General features: G+C 40.2%; 1 protein-coding gene across 1 annotated transcript; it reads right to left on the bottom strand.

The window, feature by feature from the left end:
- Positions 1-451: 451 nt before the first annotated feature.
- On the bottom strand, positions 452-1164 carry LOC149847837 (ethylene-responsive transcription factor ERF011-like). Its single transcript, XM_090009612.1, has one exon. The coding sequence runs from the start codon at positions 1058-1060 to the stop codon at positions 614-616; it is 447 nt and encodes a 148-aa protein (XP_089865738.1). The 5' UTR covers positions 1061-1164; the 3' UTR covers positions 452-613.
- Positions 1165-20927: the final 19763 nt, after the last annotated feature.

Below are 20927 nucleotides of genomic sequence, written 5' to 3'. Positions count from 1 at the left end.
CCACTTAATTCCACCTCACTCCGCAACCGCTGCTCACGCGCGCACAGTAGGTACCGTACTCCCATCGATCGCTTGTTTTTTGGGGGGGGGGGGGATAAAACGTACTACTTTTCTGTTAAATTACGGAGAGGTGTCGGTGGCCGGTGCCGATGGCGAAGGAAGACTAATCAAGTAATTATGTTATTTAATAACGAAGATAAATTAAAATAGAAATCTCAGACCAGCCCCCCGCAATTTCTTGAAATGAAAGGGGCTTCCCTGAGATTTTTTCACTTTTGCCCTCTACGTCACTTTTTTGTCCCTCAGAAAGTGAGAAATCCCCAAACCACCCAGCATGATTTAGAAGGCAACAACCTGCACCAGGCCGCTTTCCGACGGCGCAAATTTCGTGATTTCCTCCAAAAAGAACAAAATCTTTTCCGGAAAAACCCAGAAAAAGCAAGTATCCAAATTTCCACTGTAAATCCTTCCAAGGGCAGAATCGTAATTTCATCGCAACGCCGTAGAGGGAGAGAGATACAATACAGGTGTCATATTGAAAAAAAAATAAAAAGCAAGGGCAAAAGAAGGGAAGGAGAGAAAATTTGAACGAATAATTCACTCCGGCCTCCGTTTACGATTCTTCGTCGCCGGAATCCGTGGGCTCCTCGTTCAAGTTCGGCTTCTTCGACGACGACTTCTGCGGCGGTGGAGGGGCTGGCGGCGAGGGAGCGCCTGCGGAGGAGAGCTGGGCGAGGGCGTCGACGCGGGCGCCGACCTCGGTGGCCTTCTTGCGGATGGAGGCGGAGGACATGTCGGGGAGGTCGTCAGCGACGAAGAAGTCCGGGAAGTTGAGGCGGGCGGAGGGCCCCCGGAGGTAGAAGACGGCGGTATCGTAGGCGCGGGCGGCGGCCACCGGGGTGGAGTAGGAGCCGAGCCATATCCTCGACCGCTTGTTGGGCTCCCGTATCTCCGCCACCCACTTCCCCCACTTCCTCATCCTGATCCCCCTGTATGGCTTCTCCTCCCTCTGCTTCTTCACCGCCTGCGTCGTCGTCCTCGTGCAACACTCGGCCCCCATCTGTATGAGAGAGAGAGAGATGGTCGCGATTCAGTTCTCTCGGCGCGTTTGGGCCTTGAATCTGCGACGATCGGATAAATATACCGCGCAATTCCCGCCTGTCTTTGCCGTCTTCCTCCCCTTTTTTCTCTCCACTTTTGGGATCATCAATTTAAAAGTGCCGTGCTGGGCTAAATCATAGAGGCGGTGCCCCGAACTTAACCCTTATTTTAAAAACAAATTACATAAACGCCACGGGGCTTCAACTGAATAGTAGTATAAAGCGGGACACGGTTGTGAAGCGATCACACGCCAACACATGAAAAATGAAAAAGAAACACCTGAAAAAACAATACTAAGCACAAGCAAACACAAATAAAAAATTACGTAGACACAAATATAAATAGATATAGAACGAATATGCAAGATTGTTATGAAAAATGTAAATTTTTAATTTAAAAAATAAGAATTGAGGAGAAAACAAGCAGGAAGTAGTGACAAAAGCGAGAGAAAACACTAAAGAAGAGAATCAACTCAGAAAACTAGGATTAAGTGAGCTTCTCACTAAAAAATCGAATTTCTCATATTTCAAAAGTGTGCTTCTCACTAAAAAATCGAATTTCTCATATTTCAAAAGTGTGCTTCTCAAAGCTTCCATCTTTTTGGAGAAGCTAAAAGTTTCTCGCTTCCTAAACCAGCTTCTGAAAAAACAAGTTTTCCCATATAACAAAAAGCTTTAGATTACTATAATTCGGACTCAAGAAAAAAAAAAAGACTTCAAACCCTGAAGCAGTTTTATCATATCAGAAATCTATCACTTCAAGTTGAGTTGAGCTCACCCTAAAAGACTGGGTTTTTTTTTATAATTTTTAAATTTCAAAAATAAAATTGATCGATTCAGCTCCATGTTTGAGCCTGAATTGGATCACCCATTGAAAAGTTTTGAAAATCAAAATTCAAGACTGACCAATTCTACAGCCACGGGGTCGCCCGCGTTGCCAGCGGATTGGTTGCGAAGGCGTTGAGTTGAAGACGCAGGATCGAACCTAGTGAGTCCGTAGCTTTTCAGAAGCAGGTCACGTAGGTAAGGCTGGGTGATTGTGGGCTCCACCTTGGGCTTTCTTTGGGATCAGAAAAGGGCAATTCTGTGGTGTTTTGCTTAACACAGGGGTAATTTTGGAAAATGTTGAGAATTTGATACCGACCAAAACGTGCGACCGAGGTACCAACGTGCTCAGACGCCCCAACTTGCGCACTTGCAGATGAACGATGGGGTCCACGTGGAGGGTCGTTCACACGTCATCCCCCACCGACAGCGGTACATCCCCCCCAGCGTCCAACGTCTGTCTGTTTGGGGGGACGAGGAGTTTTCGCATGCTCACGCAATCCTACGTGGCAGATGAAGACAGCTGTCGTCCCACACTGCGGCCAACCCTGCTGGTTCCAGCACCGTAATGCGATTGGGCTTTTAAGACAGCCGGCAGGGTCCATCTTGGGTAGGGTGCAGTCGATTCGGACATCTGACCCGATTCCGAACCGAACCCGACCCGAAAATTCGGGTTCAGGTAGTAACAGGATGGATGCCTGGTTGGGTTTGGGGAAACATAGTAATGATTCCATACGATAGGCCCAAATCCATTTTGTTGCTTTTTTTTTCTTTTACGACAGAGAAAGCTGGGGTTAGGCAGAACCCTGCGAGTTATACAACCATACCATTTGGGCTTCGAACTTGCAACGTCCCAAACACAAGGTGACGTGCACTAACTGCTCCTGCCAGACAAGTGGAGAGGAAAATCCATTTTGTTGCTATTGTAGACACTTCTCCGACTAATTTGGTCATGATTTTTGTTCCAAAATTTGGTTAAAGATCTGGATCATTAGGATCCAAACCAGTACTGCGTATGAAAATACTGTTTGGGCAGGGGGACAAAATGGGCCAACCCATCCAGCCCATCCATCGGCAATAGCCAGGTCAAACCCAACCTGTCAAAGTGAAAGGTCGGGCTGAGGCCCAAAGATCTGTCCCATGCTCGGCCCAACGTGCAGCCCTATAGTTGGCCCAGTTGGATAAACTAGATGGCCGAACCATCTTGTGCCCAATTGGATGCTGGTGGGTCCAACCCAGTCCAACCTGATCTGACCCATGTCAACACCTAGCAAGGTTAAGGTTTAAATGAATTGGATTTGCTTGCGCCCTTCAAGAGTGACTGAATTTGGACTCTATTAAGTCGGATCACACTGAATCTAGACAGCTTACAAACCCCACCCATATCGGTTTCTACTCAGGTTGGGCCGCAGCCCGTATGTCCAGTATGAATATACCATGTTGGAACCAGCACACCTTCCCTTCTTTGTCAAAATTCTCCTTGATAATTGAAGAGGAGGGTGTGGTCGGCGAAGAACGCATAAAAATCGTTCCGTACACACAATGATATGAAACGATGGCAACAGCTGTTGACGGTATAATAAATAAATGAATATGGAATGAAAATCTATCCAAGAAAAAAAACATGCTCAACCTACCCAATGAAAATTTTTAAATATTTTTTCAAAATTCTAATTGTATTCGCTTGGATCATGAATTTTGGATAGAAAAAAATGATATTTGGAGCCTTAAAAATTTTATAAAAATTGATTTTTTTAAACTTATAAAAGCTTATCCATGCATCGGAATCAAACGCTCCAAGAATTTTTTTTTTTTTTTAATATCGAACAGTATAACAGCACTCTAAACCTCATCAAGTGAATAGACTAGTAACTAATGCCGTTTGAGACATTAACATTACATCTGAGGTGCACATGGGTTAGTTAGTTGGATCAATCTAATGTAGATAATATCCTTGAACCTCCCACTATGGGTTCAAAGTGAAGAGTACCAAACAAGAACAATAACTGGTAAGCAGTCTTAGGCAGGGATGGATTCCAAAAGTACTTAGAGAAAATGCTACACCAATGTTAGGTTGGGAAATCTGCATAACGATTCCCACTACCCATCAACTACTTGCTCCAACAAAAAGCCAGAAAAAGAAGGAAAACTGACATAAAAAGTTAAATCAGTAAACAGCTCATTTGTTTCACTCCCTTTCCTATGAAAGAGACCCACTTTTGTATGAAAGGAGGACCGTTTCTCATTGGGGCTGAAGCCAATGCCCCTGCAGGAAAGTGGGTGCAGGGCCCACATATTAAATGCGTGCACCCCATTTTCATTCTAAAACAGGGCCACACACACATGGGGGACCCTGTTTTCACACGAAACCCGTTTCCCACCGACCAGCATGTATCAAAAGTGCCTTGATGATTACAGAATTTGGGAGCAAGAGCCGCTGGTGCATGCAATCCATAAATTAAGGCAGTGAAATGACATAAGAGTACTTTTCTCTCGACTTTTGTATGCCCCCATTAATCCCTCTGAACCGTTAGATATGTTTAGCATGCTCGATTTAGAGAAAATCGATTCTTGGATCATGTTTTTCTGACAAAAAATATATTTTTATGAGTCAAGAAAAATTGGCACCTTCCTAGCCACTTTTCTAAGTAATCATGGTTCTAGTGATGGGTAGATGTGAAATGATAGGTGCTAAATGATGCATGCTAAATGAGTTTTCAGGATTTTTTTTTTTAAATTCTGACTGTACAGATGTCATACATTTACTTGATTTTGTAGACATTAGCTCTTGAAATGTTTAATTCAGACACATGGGTAGGTTCAAAAAATCAACATATTCCAAAATCTTTATAAATTTTTGAGGCTCCAAATATTATTTTTTCCATCGAAAACACATGATCCAGGTGTGTATTCCTTGTAATTTGTATTCCTTGTAATCGACCATGCCCAACACATTTATGGGGGTCAAAACTGCAAAAAAAACACCAGAGCAGAAAAACCCATTTAGCACATATCAATTTCGCACTTACCAATTTCTCATCGGGCTTTTGAAGAGTTTTTCTCATGTATTACTTAATCTGACTATAAAAGTGTGTTTGGGCACAGTTTATCCGTTATAAAATCATTTGTCCCTTAATTTTTTTTTACTTGAGCATCTGTATTTCTTAGTTGTCGATGATGAGCACCTTTTTATTCAACATAAAAAACAATAGCTTTAAAGTAAGCTAGCAACTCCTTTCCTCAAGGGGGGGTTGGCATAGTGTGGTGAGGCCTAGGTTGCTAGATAAGCTGTCAATGCAATTATGAGTTTTTTAACTACTTGCAAAAATATGTGAAATTTAAAATTTTTTAATTGAATAATCACTAGCAAAAATATTCTTTTAACTTTGGTTCAAAATCTCAAGCAAGCTACATTATACACAAAAATGATTATTTTAAATTTAAATACAAATAACATGACTTATTTTTAATTTAAAAAAAATAAAGTATTACAAAACCAACACAATAATAGCATGTATCCGAGTTCAATGCATGGAAAAGAAAAATGAATTACAGTATCTCACATCCTCATCTAAACTTATAATCACAGTCTAGTAGGTCTACACCATAACACATAGTGGAGCTAATACAAATAACATATTTAATGATATAAAGTAATCAATTAACATAATTGCAAAATGACTAAGTTGGCATGATGCATCATTCACTAATACGTCATCTTATTTATCTCAATCAAATCTTTGTAATATAAATCTATTAAACATAATGCCTTCATCAGTAAGATGTCTAAGTAGGCATGATGTGTCATTCACTAATGTGTTTGACTTATTCGATCATAATCTCCTATCAGAGTCTATAATTGATCTGAGTTCAACATATAATCATGCTACAACAATTGAAATAAAGTTAAATCCATAGTTTCTCAAATGAACTATCTCAAAAAAATAATCATTCATAACCATTTTATTTAATAGAGATATATTGTATCTTGAAACAAGTTTCCTGTCAGATTCCCTGCTATTGAAAGTGTACCTTCTCACAGGCTCGTTCTTGCCAGACTACCTGTTGTTAGACTAATATATCTTCACAGAATTGCCTTAACCGAATTCCCGAGTATTGGACATGTACATCCTCACAGTTCTGTTGTAATTGGACCATCATGTATAACCTCACAGGATCCTCCTCATGCGAACCATTTCTCAATGGGGTTGATTCTATCAAGTATATTCTATTATCATACATGCCTAAATATAATTGACTGCTCATCGGGTCAATGGCCACCAATTCATGTACAATAATGTATAAATTGAATTATGAAAGCACAAGATTATCAACCACCACTTTGAGGCACCAACACAAATTAATTAAGATGACCATATACAAGGTCATGAGCCACCTGTCTGGGCACAAACTCAATTAAGAAATACACAATTTCAACGTAAATATATAATTTTTATTTATAAAACCACACATGCACATGTATGAATTTTAAACCATCCTTTAGAATCGCACAATTACCAGAGTTAGTGTAAATTTACCTTACCTTGTTTGAAGATTATGAAAACTCAAAAAATGCTAAACTTCTTCAATAGCGAGCTTCCACACTTGAGAGCTACATCAATTTTGTGAATTTAAGGAAAAGTCACTCCCAAAATCATGAAAAGAGAGAGTAAGAGAGAACATGAGAGGAAGGGAGGCCCTTAGTAGTGTGAAAAGTGAGGGAGGGGAGGGGTGCCTTTTATAGGCATGGGAAGAAAGTGGGGGTACATAGTATGTGAGGAAAGGGGTATAGGGGGCTATAAGGTAGCTATAGGGTCATACTTAGGGGGTTATAGGGTCATAAGTAGGACGCTATAGGGGTGGCTTGATGGGAGGGTAGAGGTGATGGCATTTGGATTTGGTGAGACCAGAAAATCTAAATCCAATTTATTATATACTTACTAATATATATATATATATTTGATTAGAATTATTTGGGTCCCAAATCTTATTTATTTAAATGGAATCAATTAGATCTAAAGTTTTACTTTCTTAGTAGGATCCAATTGGATATCTAAGTAGATCCGAAGTTCCTATTTTACTGAGACAAAATACCTTTTTCTTAGTAGGATCCATTTGGGTCATCAAATGGATTCAAAAACTCATTTTACTTAATGGAATCTATTTGGGTCTTCAACTGGATCCAAAACTCATTTTACTTAATGAGATCCATTTGGGTCTTCAGATGAATCCAAAACTCATTTTACTTTAGAGGGATACCCATTTGGGTCTCAAATGAATCTAAATCCCTTCTAGGTCTGGTTTAAACCTTCAATATGGGTCTAAACCCTATCCAAATCTATTTGGATTGACCTGAATAATTCATAGATCAAAATCTGAATAACTTAAGATCCAATGGATCCAATGTGTTCATTCAAATAGTGCGAACTGACGTTGATGTTGGTGGATTCTCTTGAATCTCCACTGAGGTCCAGATCCAAATTCTTCATATAAAATCTCGTAAATATGAATTAAATGTTAGATAATCTAAATCAATTCCAAAAATTGCGTGGGTATTACAGTCAAGGTTCAATTCTCATGGGTTTCACACCTCTACGCAAGCTAATGCGTAGTATAAGCCCTGGGGGCAGAGGTCCTAGCGTCAGAGTTTTATGCTGTCAGCACTACTACCATAGGTATGGCAGGCTGAGTTAAAGCGATCAGGTCTTGGTGCCGGGTGTGGTTTCTTCAGGTTATAAATTAAGAAAGAAAAAGCTAGCAACAGACAACCGTAGGCACCTAATGCTACTATATATATATATATGTATGTGTGTTAGTTAGAATATGTAAACTATGTTAGCTGGTTTGCACCAACAAGAGTCGTTTAATCTTCAAATCAAATGACTCACGTGTAACCCCTTCTTTTCCCTTTCTCCTCTCATCACCTCAATGTCACCATCTGCCATCCATTTTTTGCCATTGGCCGTCCCTTCTTCCCTGCCTCCTTGCCCTTCTCTCCCTCTGCCCCCAATCTCTTCACCCTCTACCTCCCGTCATTGGATGGCTAACTCTCGAAAGATCCCGTCGTTGGTGGTGCTGACGTAGTCATTAATGAACATACAAATCAAGGAGCCTTTCCACCGCTGGCCCCTTCCATCGTTCGAGCCCACCACTTGAAGCACCACCCTCCACCACTGTCAGAGAGATGTCTCCCTTCAACGTCGCAGGTGGAGGTCCGTCCGAGCCAAGCGACGATCAGAATGGGCGGTTCCTGTTGGAGATCCAACAGAGGCAGAGGCGGACCTGACAATGGAGAGGGGATGAATGGGAGGTGGAGGTAGGGAAAGTGGAGGGAGGGGAAAGGGAAAAGAAGGGAAGATGAAAGAAGGGATTGCACATGAACCGTTGATTTGGAGATATGTTGGTTCAAAAAAAGTTTACATATTTTACCCACTTTTATTTATTTTACTTTATATATGTATAGTAATTGAAATATGTAAACCAGCGAATTATGTACATGCAGCCAGATTTTCATAGTTTTTTTCTAAAATTTCACCGTACAGATGTGATCTAGATGCTTTGTTTTATAGAAACAAACTTTTACATCATCCGATTATGATGCGTAAAAAAAATCTTTAAAGGCTTGAAAATCAACTGTTCAAAATTTTCATAAATTTTCAATCCTACAAAATCACAATTCTTGATTAGATTACAATAGTCGATTCCAAGCAAATGAACCATGCTGAATGCATCTGCAGAATTAAATTTGCAAAAAACTTTATGAAAATCTTGGTTAATGCTAGTTTATATATTTTGCTGGTTTACATATTTTATATATATATATATATATATATATATATATATATATATATATATATATATATATATATATATATATATATATATAGTGAACCCTTTAATTGTGAAACCATGTGATTTTGACGCCTGTTAAATAATCATAAAATTTCTCAACTCCCCAGCAAACCATAACTAGTATACGAATACTCACTAAATTATCACTTTTATGAAATGCCCATCTAACTTTATAAATTAAAAGTTGTGTGGTCTACGCTTACCCCATAATGGCATATTATTAGCACTGAGCCCACTAATTATATGGGTTGCCAGTGCGTGGTGGGCCTGAGTCTGGGCTTAAATTTACCATGGATCGGTTCTAACTCAACGTAAGCACCTATAGATAGTGGCTCCATGGGCCAGGTCCATCTTTGGCCGGTTTTGTACCCAATGGATCCATTTGATGGGCCTAAGATGGATTAAGGTAACAGTAGCATATGTGAGTTCCGGATCCATGTTGGTCTCCAACTTTGTTGGACCCTTCTCAAAATCAAGCTGGATAGGTTATGGACCGGTTTGGATCCAAGATGCTTGCGCCGAATATAAATGAGGTTATCTTATTGCTTTCCCTATCAATTTACACATAACATATGCTGCACTTGAGTTGGATTCAGATTACGGTTGTAACCGACTAACCCAAGTCCAAGTCCAGGTTTAGGAGTTTGGACGTGGGCATTGACCCAATGCTTAATAGGGATGCAAATCACAGCGAGTTCTAACCTGGTTTGAACCAAATCAGACCCATATTGTTGGATCCAGGTATTATATATCGAAATACAGGACGGATATGGAAAAAGATATGGTCGGTTTGGTGGGATCTGGGATAGAATCCGGTCAAAATCTCGGTCCTGGGTCTAATCCAACCCATTTTACCTTTTGACATTAAAGCCAATAGATAATACGCATTTTTAGCATATCCAGTACTACAAGGACCAGCTAGATCTGAGACTCTCCTGTATTATTTACGATTTTTCATGTTTTTTTTTTACAATTTTTCACAATAGCATCGATATTTGTCACACTGCCTAGCATATAGTTTTTTTCTCATTCAAATTGTTTGTCATTATACAAATGCCGACTTTATAAATATTTTTTTTTTTCGACATAGAAAGCTGGGGTTAGGCCGACCCCTACCAGTTATACAACTATACCATTGGGATTTGAACTTGCAACATCCCAACACAAGTAGGGTGTCAATGGGTTGGGTTTACCCAGACCCGACCTGTACTAAACCCTATAGGATTTGGGTATGGTGATAAATAAGAAGACTTGAGTCCGGACCTGATGGTCCGATTAATACATGGATCCGCGTATAGTTTGTAAAATTTTATACCAGACCCGAGTCCAATCCGAGTTCTGATTAAGACCCACAATTTTTCAATGTAAAAATGATAAAAAACTATTATTTTATAGAGTATGGCTCTGGTCTGGTTCATGTAGTTCTTATTGGGTCTGGGTATGGTTTTTCTTATGATGGGTTCAATTAGACCTGGTCTGGACTCTATACCATACCCAAAAATTGGGGACAGGTCTGGTTCCACCTGGGTCCGAACCAAACCCGACCCATTGACACCCTAAACACAAGCCATAGTCACAGATGACGTGGAGATTTTGAAAGTCCTACGATATTACTGTGAGACATTCATAAACCGTTAAAATTCCAATATGGTTGCATGGTTTTTTTAAATTTCTCATATATTTCAAATATTTTGATATATTATCACAATATAATGAATTTATATTTTTTTACTGTAAATATTTTCTATTTTTAGCTTTTAGTTTCTCAAGAAAAAACACAAAATAGTTCCAATTTATTGCAAATACACCTCTGCAAAAGCTTCCAAATACTTACTTCCATTTTTAGGGAAAGGAAATAAAATAGTATCAAATACTTTCGGTTAGGCCATATTGTGCTGGAACCAGCACACATATTCTGCAGGCTTAAGTCTCTATCTCGTTCAAATTCTCTTGTGCAGTGTATGGGCCACGCCTTTATGGGTTGTGGTGGTGTTGATGGCAACATGTCTGTGCAGGCCCACTGACCACTGTGCTTTTGTACTCATCCTGTTTGTAGGTTTCATTGATGCTTAACGTTAAATTCACTTATTTTAACTTTATATTATCTATAATCCTTAAAAATAAACTTTTATATTACCTTTCATGGTTCAGTAAGACATGAGACTTTATCTTTCCCCGCGAGGGCTTTGGCTTCCTGATTAAGGGCAACTGTGGTTTGTGAGATGACCATGGTTTGAAAACCACAGGGAGACGAAGGACATCATGAGTCTTAGCTGCGGGTTGCCTGCCAGTCTGTGATTGGAGGATTTTCTATTGACCTAAAAAAATAAATTATTATTTTTTACTTTAGATCAATCCTGATCCAATCCGACCCCATCAGATCCCATTCTTAATGGGTCGGTACCTGTCCATGTAATGCTATATATATATATATATATATATATATATATATATATATATATATATATATATATATATATATATATATATATATATATATATATATATATATATAGGGTTTCTCAAGGAGTACCTACTCTCACCCAATAAAAGCTTCAAAAAAAAAATTAGCATATTTTGTTGATCAGACCTTACCGATATAATCTATAATCATTATTTAGTGAAAAATAAGTTTTGGATAATGTGAATATAACATACATGCAGGTTTTTTATGATCTTCAAAAATCAAATGGCTCACAATGTATCAAAATTTTATGTTTATTTTCATGTTCAAAAAACATAATTCCTATCAAATAATCCATGTTAAGTACATATATAAGAATGACTGAGAAGATGCAACCTACAACTATAATTTCCAGCTGGTGCTCTTGGAGCATCATAGCATTAACATTACCTTTTTCTCAAAGCTTTTGACCTTTAGCCGTGGTCACAACCACCGCTAAAGGTCTGGACTGAAAAATCGCTTTTAGCGGCTGTCCAAAAATGCGCCAAAGCATTTTTTAACATTTGATGACGTTTTGCCTCTGATCTTGTGTGATCAATGGCAGAAAAGCATCTGATGTATTCAGTGGCGTAGCTAGGATTCATGTGAGGGGGGGGGGGGGGGGGGGGGGGGAGAGAGTAGCAAAAAAAAAAAATGGTGTGATAGTCGGGCGTTCGGGCGCCCCCCAAATTTTTTTTTGGAGATAAAATAAAAAATGGCTACAATTATTAATAAAAATCTATTTCATATGGACAAATCAAACTATTTGCTGCAGTCAGGGCTGGACTGGGCTAGGACTTTGCTAAAAAAATGGACAAAAATCTATTTCATATGGAATCAGGGCTGGGCTTTAAAAAAAAAATATTTTTAAAACTGTTTCGGGAGGCAGGACTGGGCTACAGCTAGGGGTGGCAATCGGGTCGGGTTGGCGGGTTGGCGTGTCAGCATACCTGAACCCGAACCTGACCCGTTTATTAAACGGGTCAGCTGTGTCAAACACGAACCCGACCCGTTTAATAAACGGGTAACCCGACACGACCCGCCAACCCATTTAATAAATGGGTTGGGTCGGGTAAACGGGTTTTCAGGTTCGCGGGTCAGGTTGGCGGGTTGACGGATCGGGTTGGCAGGTAGTCAGGTTGGCGGGTCGGGTTGACGGGTCGGGTTGGCGGGTCGGGTTGGCGGGTTGACCCACCCGCCTAACCCGTTTATTAAACGGGTCAGCCGGGTTGGCGGGTTGGCATACCCCCAACCCGAACCCGACCTGTTTAATAAACGGGTTACGCGGGTCGACCCGTTTATTAAACGGGTTGGCTTAAGCCCAACCCGAACCCGCCTAAGAGGCGGGTTGGCGGGTCGTGTCAGAAATTGCCACCCCTAGCTACAGCCCAGTCCTGCCCCCCAGCTCCGCCTCTGGATGTATCATCAAAGTGTTTGATGATACTCTCTCTCTATATGTGTGTGTGTGTGTGAAGTGTTTGATGATACTCTCTCTCTCTCTCTCTCTCTATATATATATATATATGTGTGCACGCGTGCACGCACAATCATTTCTTTGTTTTGACACCACATGCATGTGTAGGGAGCATGTTTTTTTCTACTAGTGCATGGGATCAGTGTTGGACATTAAGTCCAAGATTGGGTCGGATCACTAACATGGCCATATATGTCCACATCCAAACCCATTACAGGATCGATTTTAACTTAATATTGACCCACAAAACCAGCCAATGCAAAAGTAGGACCACATTGGACTAATCATTTAAGCAGACAAAAAACAGGCATGGTAAACAAACTGAATGAGCTGAGCTTGAGCTGTTCAAACTGGGCTTGTTTAGTTCCAACTCCAGCTTGGGTTTGAGCTTTTGAAGAACCAAGTCGAGCTTATTTAAAAGCATGTACATTTTCTAACATTAAACAGAAGCAACAGAATATCTATTTTTAAAAAAATTAAAAATAAAAAGGCCATTCTTGAAAATCATGATTTTTTTTGTAAAATTTACCAAAGCATGGGAGAAAACACATGAAAATTGTGACAGAAAGAATACAAAGCAGGTTATATGTTCCCCCCCGATGATTCACTTAATCCCACGTCTGTGTTCGGGGCTTTGAATGAGCACCACGTATACAAGCACATGGGGCTCGTATTCCTGTGTATGTTGACATAACTTTGCATCGGACTCTGGTGTTGTTGCAAAGACTTAAGTACCCTTTATTGCTATTCTTCTCATAAAGTGATGGTTTGAGAAAATGACAAAAATGTCTTTCATTCAAAAAAGAAAAAACAAATAGTTCAAAAAAAGGACAAACATGTCCTCCATCCAGAAAGTCGATGATGATGTTGACTCTTCAAAGTCTTCTTCTTTTTCTGTTCAAAAAAAGGACAAACATGTTTTCTTCTTTTTTCTCTGTAAAACACTGTAAAACCCTTTCTCTCTCTAGAGAAGAAATCAAGGGAAACAAAGAGTTCTTCCTGAAGAAGGCCATGAACATCAACCCTCTCACTCTCTCTCCCTTCTCTCTCTACTTCTGTGTACATCCAACAGACGATCCTACATTGCTGCATCGTCATCTTCTTCTTCTTCCTTCTTCGTAAAACACTGTAAAACCCTCTCTCTCTGTAGAGAAGAAATCAAGAGAGGTAAAGGGTTCCTCCTGGAGAAGGCCATAAACACCAACCCTCTCACTCTCTCTCCCTTCTCTCTCTACTTGTGTGCCTGATTTAGAGTTTTTGCCCTTACAGGAGGGGGGTCCGGGGGCTCCCCCCCGGCGCGGATCCCCGAACACAGCCGTATTATCAGCGGGCGGGGGTCTAGGGGGGGTGCCCCTGGCGGGGGGCTCGGGGGGCAGCGCCCTCCGGACCAAATTTTTTTTGGGCCTTCCAACAATGATTTGTAGTATTATCGGGCTTTCCTACAGCAATTTGTAGCATTTGTAGTGTCTTCCGTAAATCGCGAAACGCTATAGCGATTTGTAGTGTCTTCCGCAAATCGCTATAGCGATTTGTAGTGTCTTCCGCAAATCGCTATAGCGATTTGTAGTGTCTTCCGCAAATTAGGACCAACTTGTCAGAGTCATATCTCCCTAACCGGAGGTCATATTCCAAATCCGCGATTTGTAGTGTCTTCCGCAAATCGCTATAGCGATTTGTAGTGTCTTTCGCAAATTAGGACCAACTTGTCAGAGTCATATCTCCCTAACCGGAGGTCATATTCCAAATCCGTGATTTGTAGTGTCTTCCGCAAATCGCTATAGCGATTTGTAGTGTCTTCCGCAAATCGCTATAGCGATTTGTAGTGTCTTCCGCAAATTAGGACCAACTTGTCAGAGTCATATCTCCCTAACCCGAGGTCATATTCCAAATCCATAAAAAGTGGTGTCTTCGTTATTGAGTCTAGTTTATTTCTGTAAATTTTCAGCAATTTCTATTGTCATTTCATTCCCCATTTTAACTTCAACGATACATTACAACCACAATCATCAAAAGAAAGATTGCCCAAGCTAAGAGTCACCGTTCTCGCCCTCCTCCTCGACAGCAACCCAGTCGGTGCAGTCGCGCTGAGGATGGCCAGCAGAAGCTCCACCACGTCGTCTTCTTCTCCCTAGCGAGGAGGTCTCAGCGGAGCCGTCGTTCCGGTGACGGGTGTTCATCTCGTTCCCTGGAGTTGAAGAGTTGTGAAGTCTGATTTAGAGTTTTTACCCTTACAGAAAGGGGGGTCTGAGAGCTCCTCCCAGTGTGGGTAGCATCATTCAACTTGAAGAGTTATGGAGTCTGATTCAGAGCTTTTACCCTTACAGAAGAGGGGTCTGAGGGCTCCTCCCAACGTGTTCATGGCCTTTTGCCCTTACAGAAGGGGGGATTTACATTTCGTAGAACACCCGTCACCGGAACGAGATGAACATGTTTCTTCTCTAGAGAGAGAAAATGTTTTACAGTGTTTTACGGAGAAAGAAGAAGAAAACATGTTTGTCCTTTTTTTGAACAGAAAAAGAAGAAGACTTTGAAGAGTCAACATCATCCTCGACTTTCTGGATGGAGGACATGTTTGTCCTTTTTTTGAACTATTTGTTTTTTCTTTTTTGAATGAAAGGCATTTTTGTCATTTTCTCAAACCATCACTTTATGAGAAGAATAGCAATAAAGGGTACTTAAGTCTTTGCAACAACACCAGAGTCCGATGCAAAGTTATGTCAACATACACGGGAATACGAGCCCCATGTGCTTGTATACGTGGTGCTCATTCAAAGCCCCGAACACAGACGTGGGATTCAGTGAATCATCGGGGGCGAACATACACAACCCTCTCGAAAGAATAGGAAAAATGCATGAAAAACATGATAGAATCAAGGGCAAAACCCGTGGCAAGCATGAAAAAAAGTAAAGTGAAACTCTGAGGAAAGCATATGGGAAATACTTCTACTACCCTACACAATCCAAGCTGAACCAAACATCTGTTGTTTATACCCGAATCCGTAACCATTATATATGAGCAGCTCATGTTTCAGCTTGAAAAGCCTATTTTGAGAACCCAAATGAGATCTTAGCAAGCCGAGCCACGAGCTGCTTATCTCGTTTCCTTTAGACAAAATAGGAAGGAGAAAAAAATGTGTGGTCGGTAGAGTCAGGTTAAGCTCTCACGGGACCCATTTTCTTTGATTAAGACCAGATCTGGGTCCCGGTCCACACTTGCCCAGGGAGGCAAACTGGGTCCATCTCCAAATTGGGCCCACTGACTTTTCTATTAATTGATTGTCTGCCGGCCAATTAAGAAAGCTTATCCTTGTTCTGCAAAGGTACAGGCCCTCAGGACGGTTATGGTTATTTTCATCAACTTGTTTATAAAAGATGAAGCAAGGTGGATGTCTTCTGCTTTGTCATCTTGCACTATGTATCCCGTGAGAAAAGTACAGCCCAAAAGTGAAAGGGAAAAGCAAGGTGGGCTCATGCATGGCTGCACCACATGCATTATGGGAGATGGACCTGGCCATTGGTACTTTTCAAGTGTTTGGATAGGGTTTCCAATGGTCTGGATACCAACACGAACCCGGACACCATGGGCCCAGTTTTTCCTACTCAAATTTGCGAGCTCGACCTACTCGGTTCGAGGGATCAATGACACGAATCTTGTTTTTCTCGAGAAAATATAGGCATATGTAAAATTAAATGTATATAAAACATATAAAAGTATAAGTATAAAAATGCAAGAAATGATTTTTATTATGTTATATCACAATGAAAATGTGATATTTTGTAAGATTATATATTGAAAATTAATATCATTGTTTTTCGATATTATATCAGCCTTTGAAAATATCGATAGCAACATTTGTGATCTAGTTAAGAATTGGGATCTGATTCTCTAACCTAGACCGGGCATATGTTTATACTGAGCAGATCCAGTACTCAAGGCCGGGATCCACCTTGTCCAGGACGGTGATCAGCAAACATGAGAGCCCTTGGGGTCCCCCTCTGGATGACCACCGACATAGGGGATGGTGGGCCACAGGTGCATGGTACCATCCAGTGGGTTGAGTACTTTGCTAAATGCTAAAGTTAGGGATGCAAATGGGTCAGATCTGCCCCAAGAGGGGTTGGTGCAGTGGGGTGGGGCCTTGGCTGCTAGACGGGCAGTCAAGGTTTCAATTCTCATGAGTGTCGCCCTTCTGCGGAAGTCAATGTGTAGCATAGGCCTCGGGGGCAGGGGTCCTAGCCTCGGAGTTTTATGCTGCCAGCATAATGACCATCGGTATGGCAGGCTGAGCCAGCGCGACCAGGTTTTTGTGCCGAGTGCAGTTTTTTCCAGTTATAAATTAAAAAATGGGTCAGATCTAAGATGGAGGTTTTGCAATTTTTGGCTGTTTTTGATCCAATCCAGATCCATTTGATTTGCATCCCTAGCCAAAGTATCAGCCCGATTGCCGGATCAAGCTTCATGTGTATATGGATAGTGTGGTCATAGAATGAGGCTCATTAGAAGCTCCTTGGGCCTGAGGGAAGAACAGGCCTGCTGCTAGTCCATTACAGTCAGGCCTGCCCTTATAGGGATTGGGATGGGTCCAAGTCTTACCGGGTCATGGCACGAGGCCTGGTTTCATGTGCATATCTTATTAAGTTGGCAATTTTATTTTGTTTTTTCTTTTCTATTTTTTTGAATAGGCAAACTGGCCAATAAATTCCCTAAGATTCAAAATGGTAGGCCTTAATTGAAAATCGGGTTGAACTCGGGTCTGGTATTGGTATGAAATTTCACAAACCATATCCGATTATATACTTATCGAACTCTTTGGATCTGACCCAGTTTCTAATTGGACCTCCTTCTTTATCACCAAATCATAAACTCTGTAGGGTTTGGTGCAGGTCAGGTCCGAGGCAAACCCAACACGTTGACACCCTTACCGTAAACACATGAATGTAGCACGTGCACACAGATACCACGTTCGCATATAATTGGATCTAGGTCTAACCAGACAGCTTCAATTCAAATGCTTCGTTTCTGGTTAAATCTGGATGATGATCCGAATCTGGTTGACCCATCCTTCTAATTAGGACCGGACCTGGATCCACCTAGATCCAGCCTGTTTACAGTTGGGATTTTTATTTATTTTTCTTTTTTTTGTTGTTGGAGGCTTCACGCTTGATCAATGCACGTGTCGTATTTCTCGTCTTTTTCAGCACAAACTGTGGACAGACCGACAGACCACTTTTTTTGAAGGCTGACCACAAGCAACTGAACCCAGCATGTGGTGGGTCCGGGCTGAGTTCCAATAAAGGTTAGGTGATGTAGTCCACAAAGACTCTGCTTTTAGTCATGGTCACCCAAATAAGGCAACTTGGTCAAGTCTTTTTCACGACTTGGGCACACTCCTTGCTAGGTCTCTCCCTCTTGACACTACAAGGATGCAGGTTAATAGCGGTGGCTTTCAAGTGAAAAGCCCAGGTCTGCCTGACCCAGGTCAACTTTATATAGACCGAGTTTGGGCTGTCATTTTGAGTCCCAACTCAGCTTAAATCAGGAGACCAAAAGATCTGGTCAGCATTGACCTGCCCGTTAATACGGCTGGTCAGCCTGGTCAGTAAGACTCGGGCTGAGCGGAGCCCACAAATTTAAATGGGGTTAGGAGGCTCGTGGGCCTTCAGCAGCCTACCACATCTGGGCTTAGGGTTGAGGCTGTGGACCCTGACCAGACCTTAAGCAGGATGGGCTTGGCTTTGGGGCTGTTGGCCCCAATTGTGTCAAAATCAGTTTCGGGTCTGAATCGATTTTGAAAACAATTCAGAGAATCGGACTCATTGGAGTCAAACCGAATCGTTCAGAATCGATCAATTTTTTACCATCAGATGACACGCGTTTTATTAAAAATTATTTAAACCCCTTGACAATATTAAAAAATTAAAGTATTAAACTGAATCGTCCCTTTGTGAATAGATTTTAAGTCGGTTTGGTACGAATCGCCTGGTTCGCAACGATTCTTACAACAATGGTTGGCCTTTTTTATTAAGGCAAGCTGTGGTTAGGCAGACCCCTACCAGTTATACAATGATACCATTGGGATTCGAACTCGCTCGGACTTTGACTAAGCCGATAGACATTTGGCGAGACACAACTGAGCGATTGATGTAAGAGATTGGGATTTCATTCCTTTTTTTTTTTGTTTTTTGTTTTAATTTAGATTGCATGAGAGATCATTTATTCTCTTTTCTTTCTTGAAAAAACAGTGGCTTGGATTCGAACAAGATAGCCGAATGAGAAGGTTGCACCATTATAACTGAGGGGTCTTGAATTCGAATTTCACGGGAATTAAGTAGCAGTTCGAAAAAAAACGGTAAATTAAAAAAACGTACTACCATTTTTAATTTATCTTAATTTAATGCAAAGTAACAGCTTTGTATCTTATTTATGTTTATAATTTTTTATTTTTAGCTCAGGAAAAATATATTCAACCTTTTTTATAACTATTATTACTAGTAGAATGGGCTGTCCAAAAGACGAAGAGCCCGGATCGGGTGTAATATGATTGTACATTAAGCACCCCAATCACCCTACATCTGGTTTTGGGTCCAACACTGACAGGCCTTATCCCCACGATGGAGGGTGATCAGGTGCTTAATGCACAAATATTTGTGCAATCATATTGCACCTGATCCAAGAATATATATATATATGTGTGATATTTTTTCAAAATTCTGACTGCACGCATGTACACATTTGAGATCATCAAATGCTCGAGAGTTCCTCTATTCAATCCTTTTCCTTCTTGTTGCAGGGTATCTCGTTCGTAAGCATCTTTTCCCTAGTGAGCTACAGACAGAGTTAGAAAAGATCAAATCTTTGATGATTCAATCATACATGATTGAGTTGCAAAAACTTCTGGATAGGTATCCTCCACACTGAATTCTTTCTGGTTAAATATGTTTGTTTCTATAGAAATCACTTCTTGAAACATTTGATTCTGATGCATGGATAAGTTTTTATAAGTTTCAAAAATCAATAACTTACATTTTCCATAAATTTTCAAGGCTCCAAATACCATTTTTTCATCTAAAATGCAAGATCCAAGTGTTGATTTCTAGTAAATTAATCGTGTTGAACACATTTATGGGGTCAGAATTTTGAAAAAAAAACATTGAATGTTTCATTTAGTAGGTTTTAATTTGCTTATAAAATGGTAGAAAAGTGGTAGCTTCTTACCAATATATATATATATATATATATATATAGAGAGAGAGAGAGTTGGGTAGGTGCCCAACTCTTTTTGTGCCTACCACCAATGGATAGGGGTTTTCAGATTGTTTTTCAAAAATATTACCTTACAGATGTGTTATGCATGATCTACTTGCTAGGAAATCACACTAGGATCATGTTTTTTTGAGAAAAAGATGATTTTTTAAGCATTGAATACTTTTTAAAATTATAGACAGTTGATTTTTGAATCATATAAAAACCTAACTTTTTTTAATCTTATAAAAACCTAACTTTGGTGTTGGAATCTGATGATCCAAAAGTCGATTCTCATAGAATCAACCATGTAGATCACATTTGTATGGTCAGGATTTAGAAAAAACAGAAATAATCTTTCCAAGGCTCGGTAAGCATGCAGTAGGCACAAAAAGCATTAGACACCTATTGGAATATCGCAACCTCTGATGCAATCTAGTTGACAAGTTCTATGGGTGTATTATAACATCATGATGCATGAAAATAAAAAATTGCATTTGCGATGGGTAAATGCATTAAGAAAAAATTAGGAACCTATGATATTGTTCATTTAGCGAATTTGATAATTATGGAATATTTTTTAAAACACATAATCTTTTCTGTACAGTACGATCATTTTTTGAAAAGAGAACTTACTTAGGCTTCTTGGAATCCCTAAACCCTTCTCGCATAAATTTGGCAGTGTCTTTATATCTCATTTGTGGTCGGGCAAGAATTTTGATAGAGTTGCTAGCATATAACTAGGTAGATTCTTATGGGAAAAAGGCTTCCCACAAGAAATAAGGATAATCCTAAAAAAAAAACATAATATTCAGGAATATCTAGTTGTAATGCCCTAGATTTTCAAAACCAATACTAGTTAAAATATCAGACTTATTTTTTTTAATGCAGCGAAAAGACGACGGTTGGTCCTCGATTTAGAAAACATCAGCGGGTCATAGTTATGTATCCATCAACATACTCGAATCTTAAACAAACCAAAACATTTTA

Source organism: Nuphar pumila, chromosome 1 (genome assembly GCF_984573655.1).
Source record: "Nuphar pumila chromosome 1, dmNupPumi1.hap1.1, whole genome shotgun sequence".
In the NCBI taxonomy this organism is placed as follows: Eukaryota; Viridiplantae; Streptophyta; class Magnoliopsida; order Nymphaeales; family Nymphaeaceae; genus Nuphar; species Nuphar pumila.
The sequence above is the reverse complement of the archived record's forward strand: the minus strand, read 5'-3'. Positions and strand labels throughout refer to the sequence as shown.

What these genes read in the sequence shown, in the direction of transcription:
- LOC149847837 (XM_090009612.1), bottom strand. Translation starts at nt 1,060, where the DNA reads ATGGGGGCCGAGTGTTGCACGAGGACGACGACGCAGGCGGTGAAGAAG.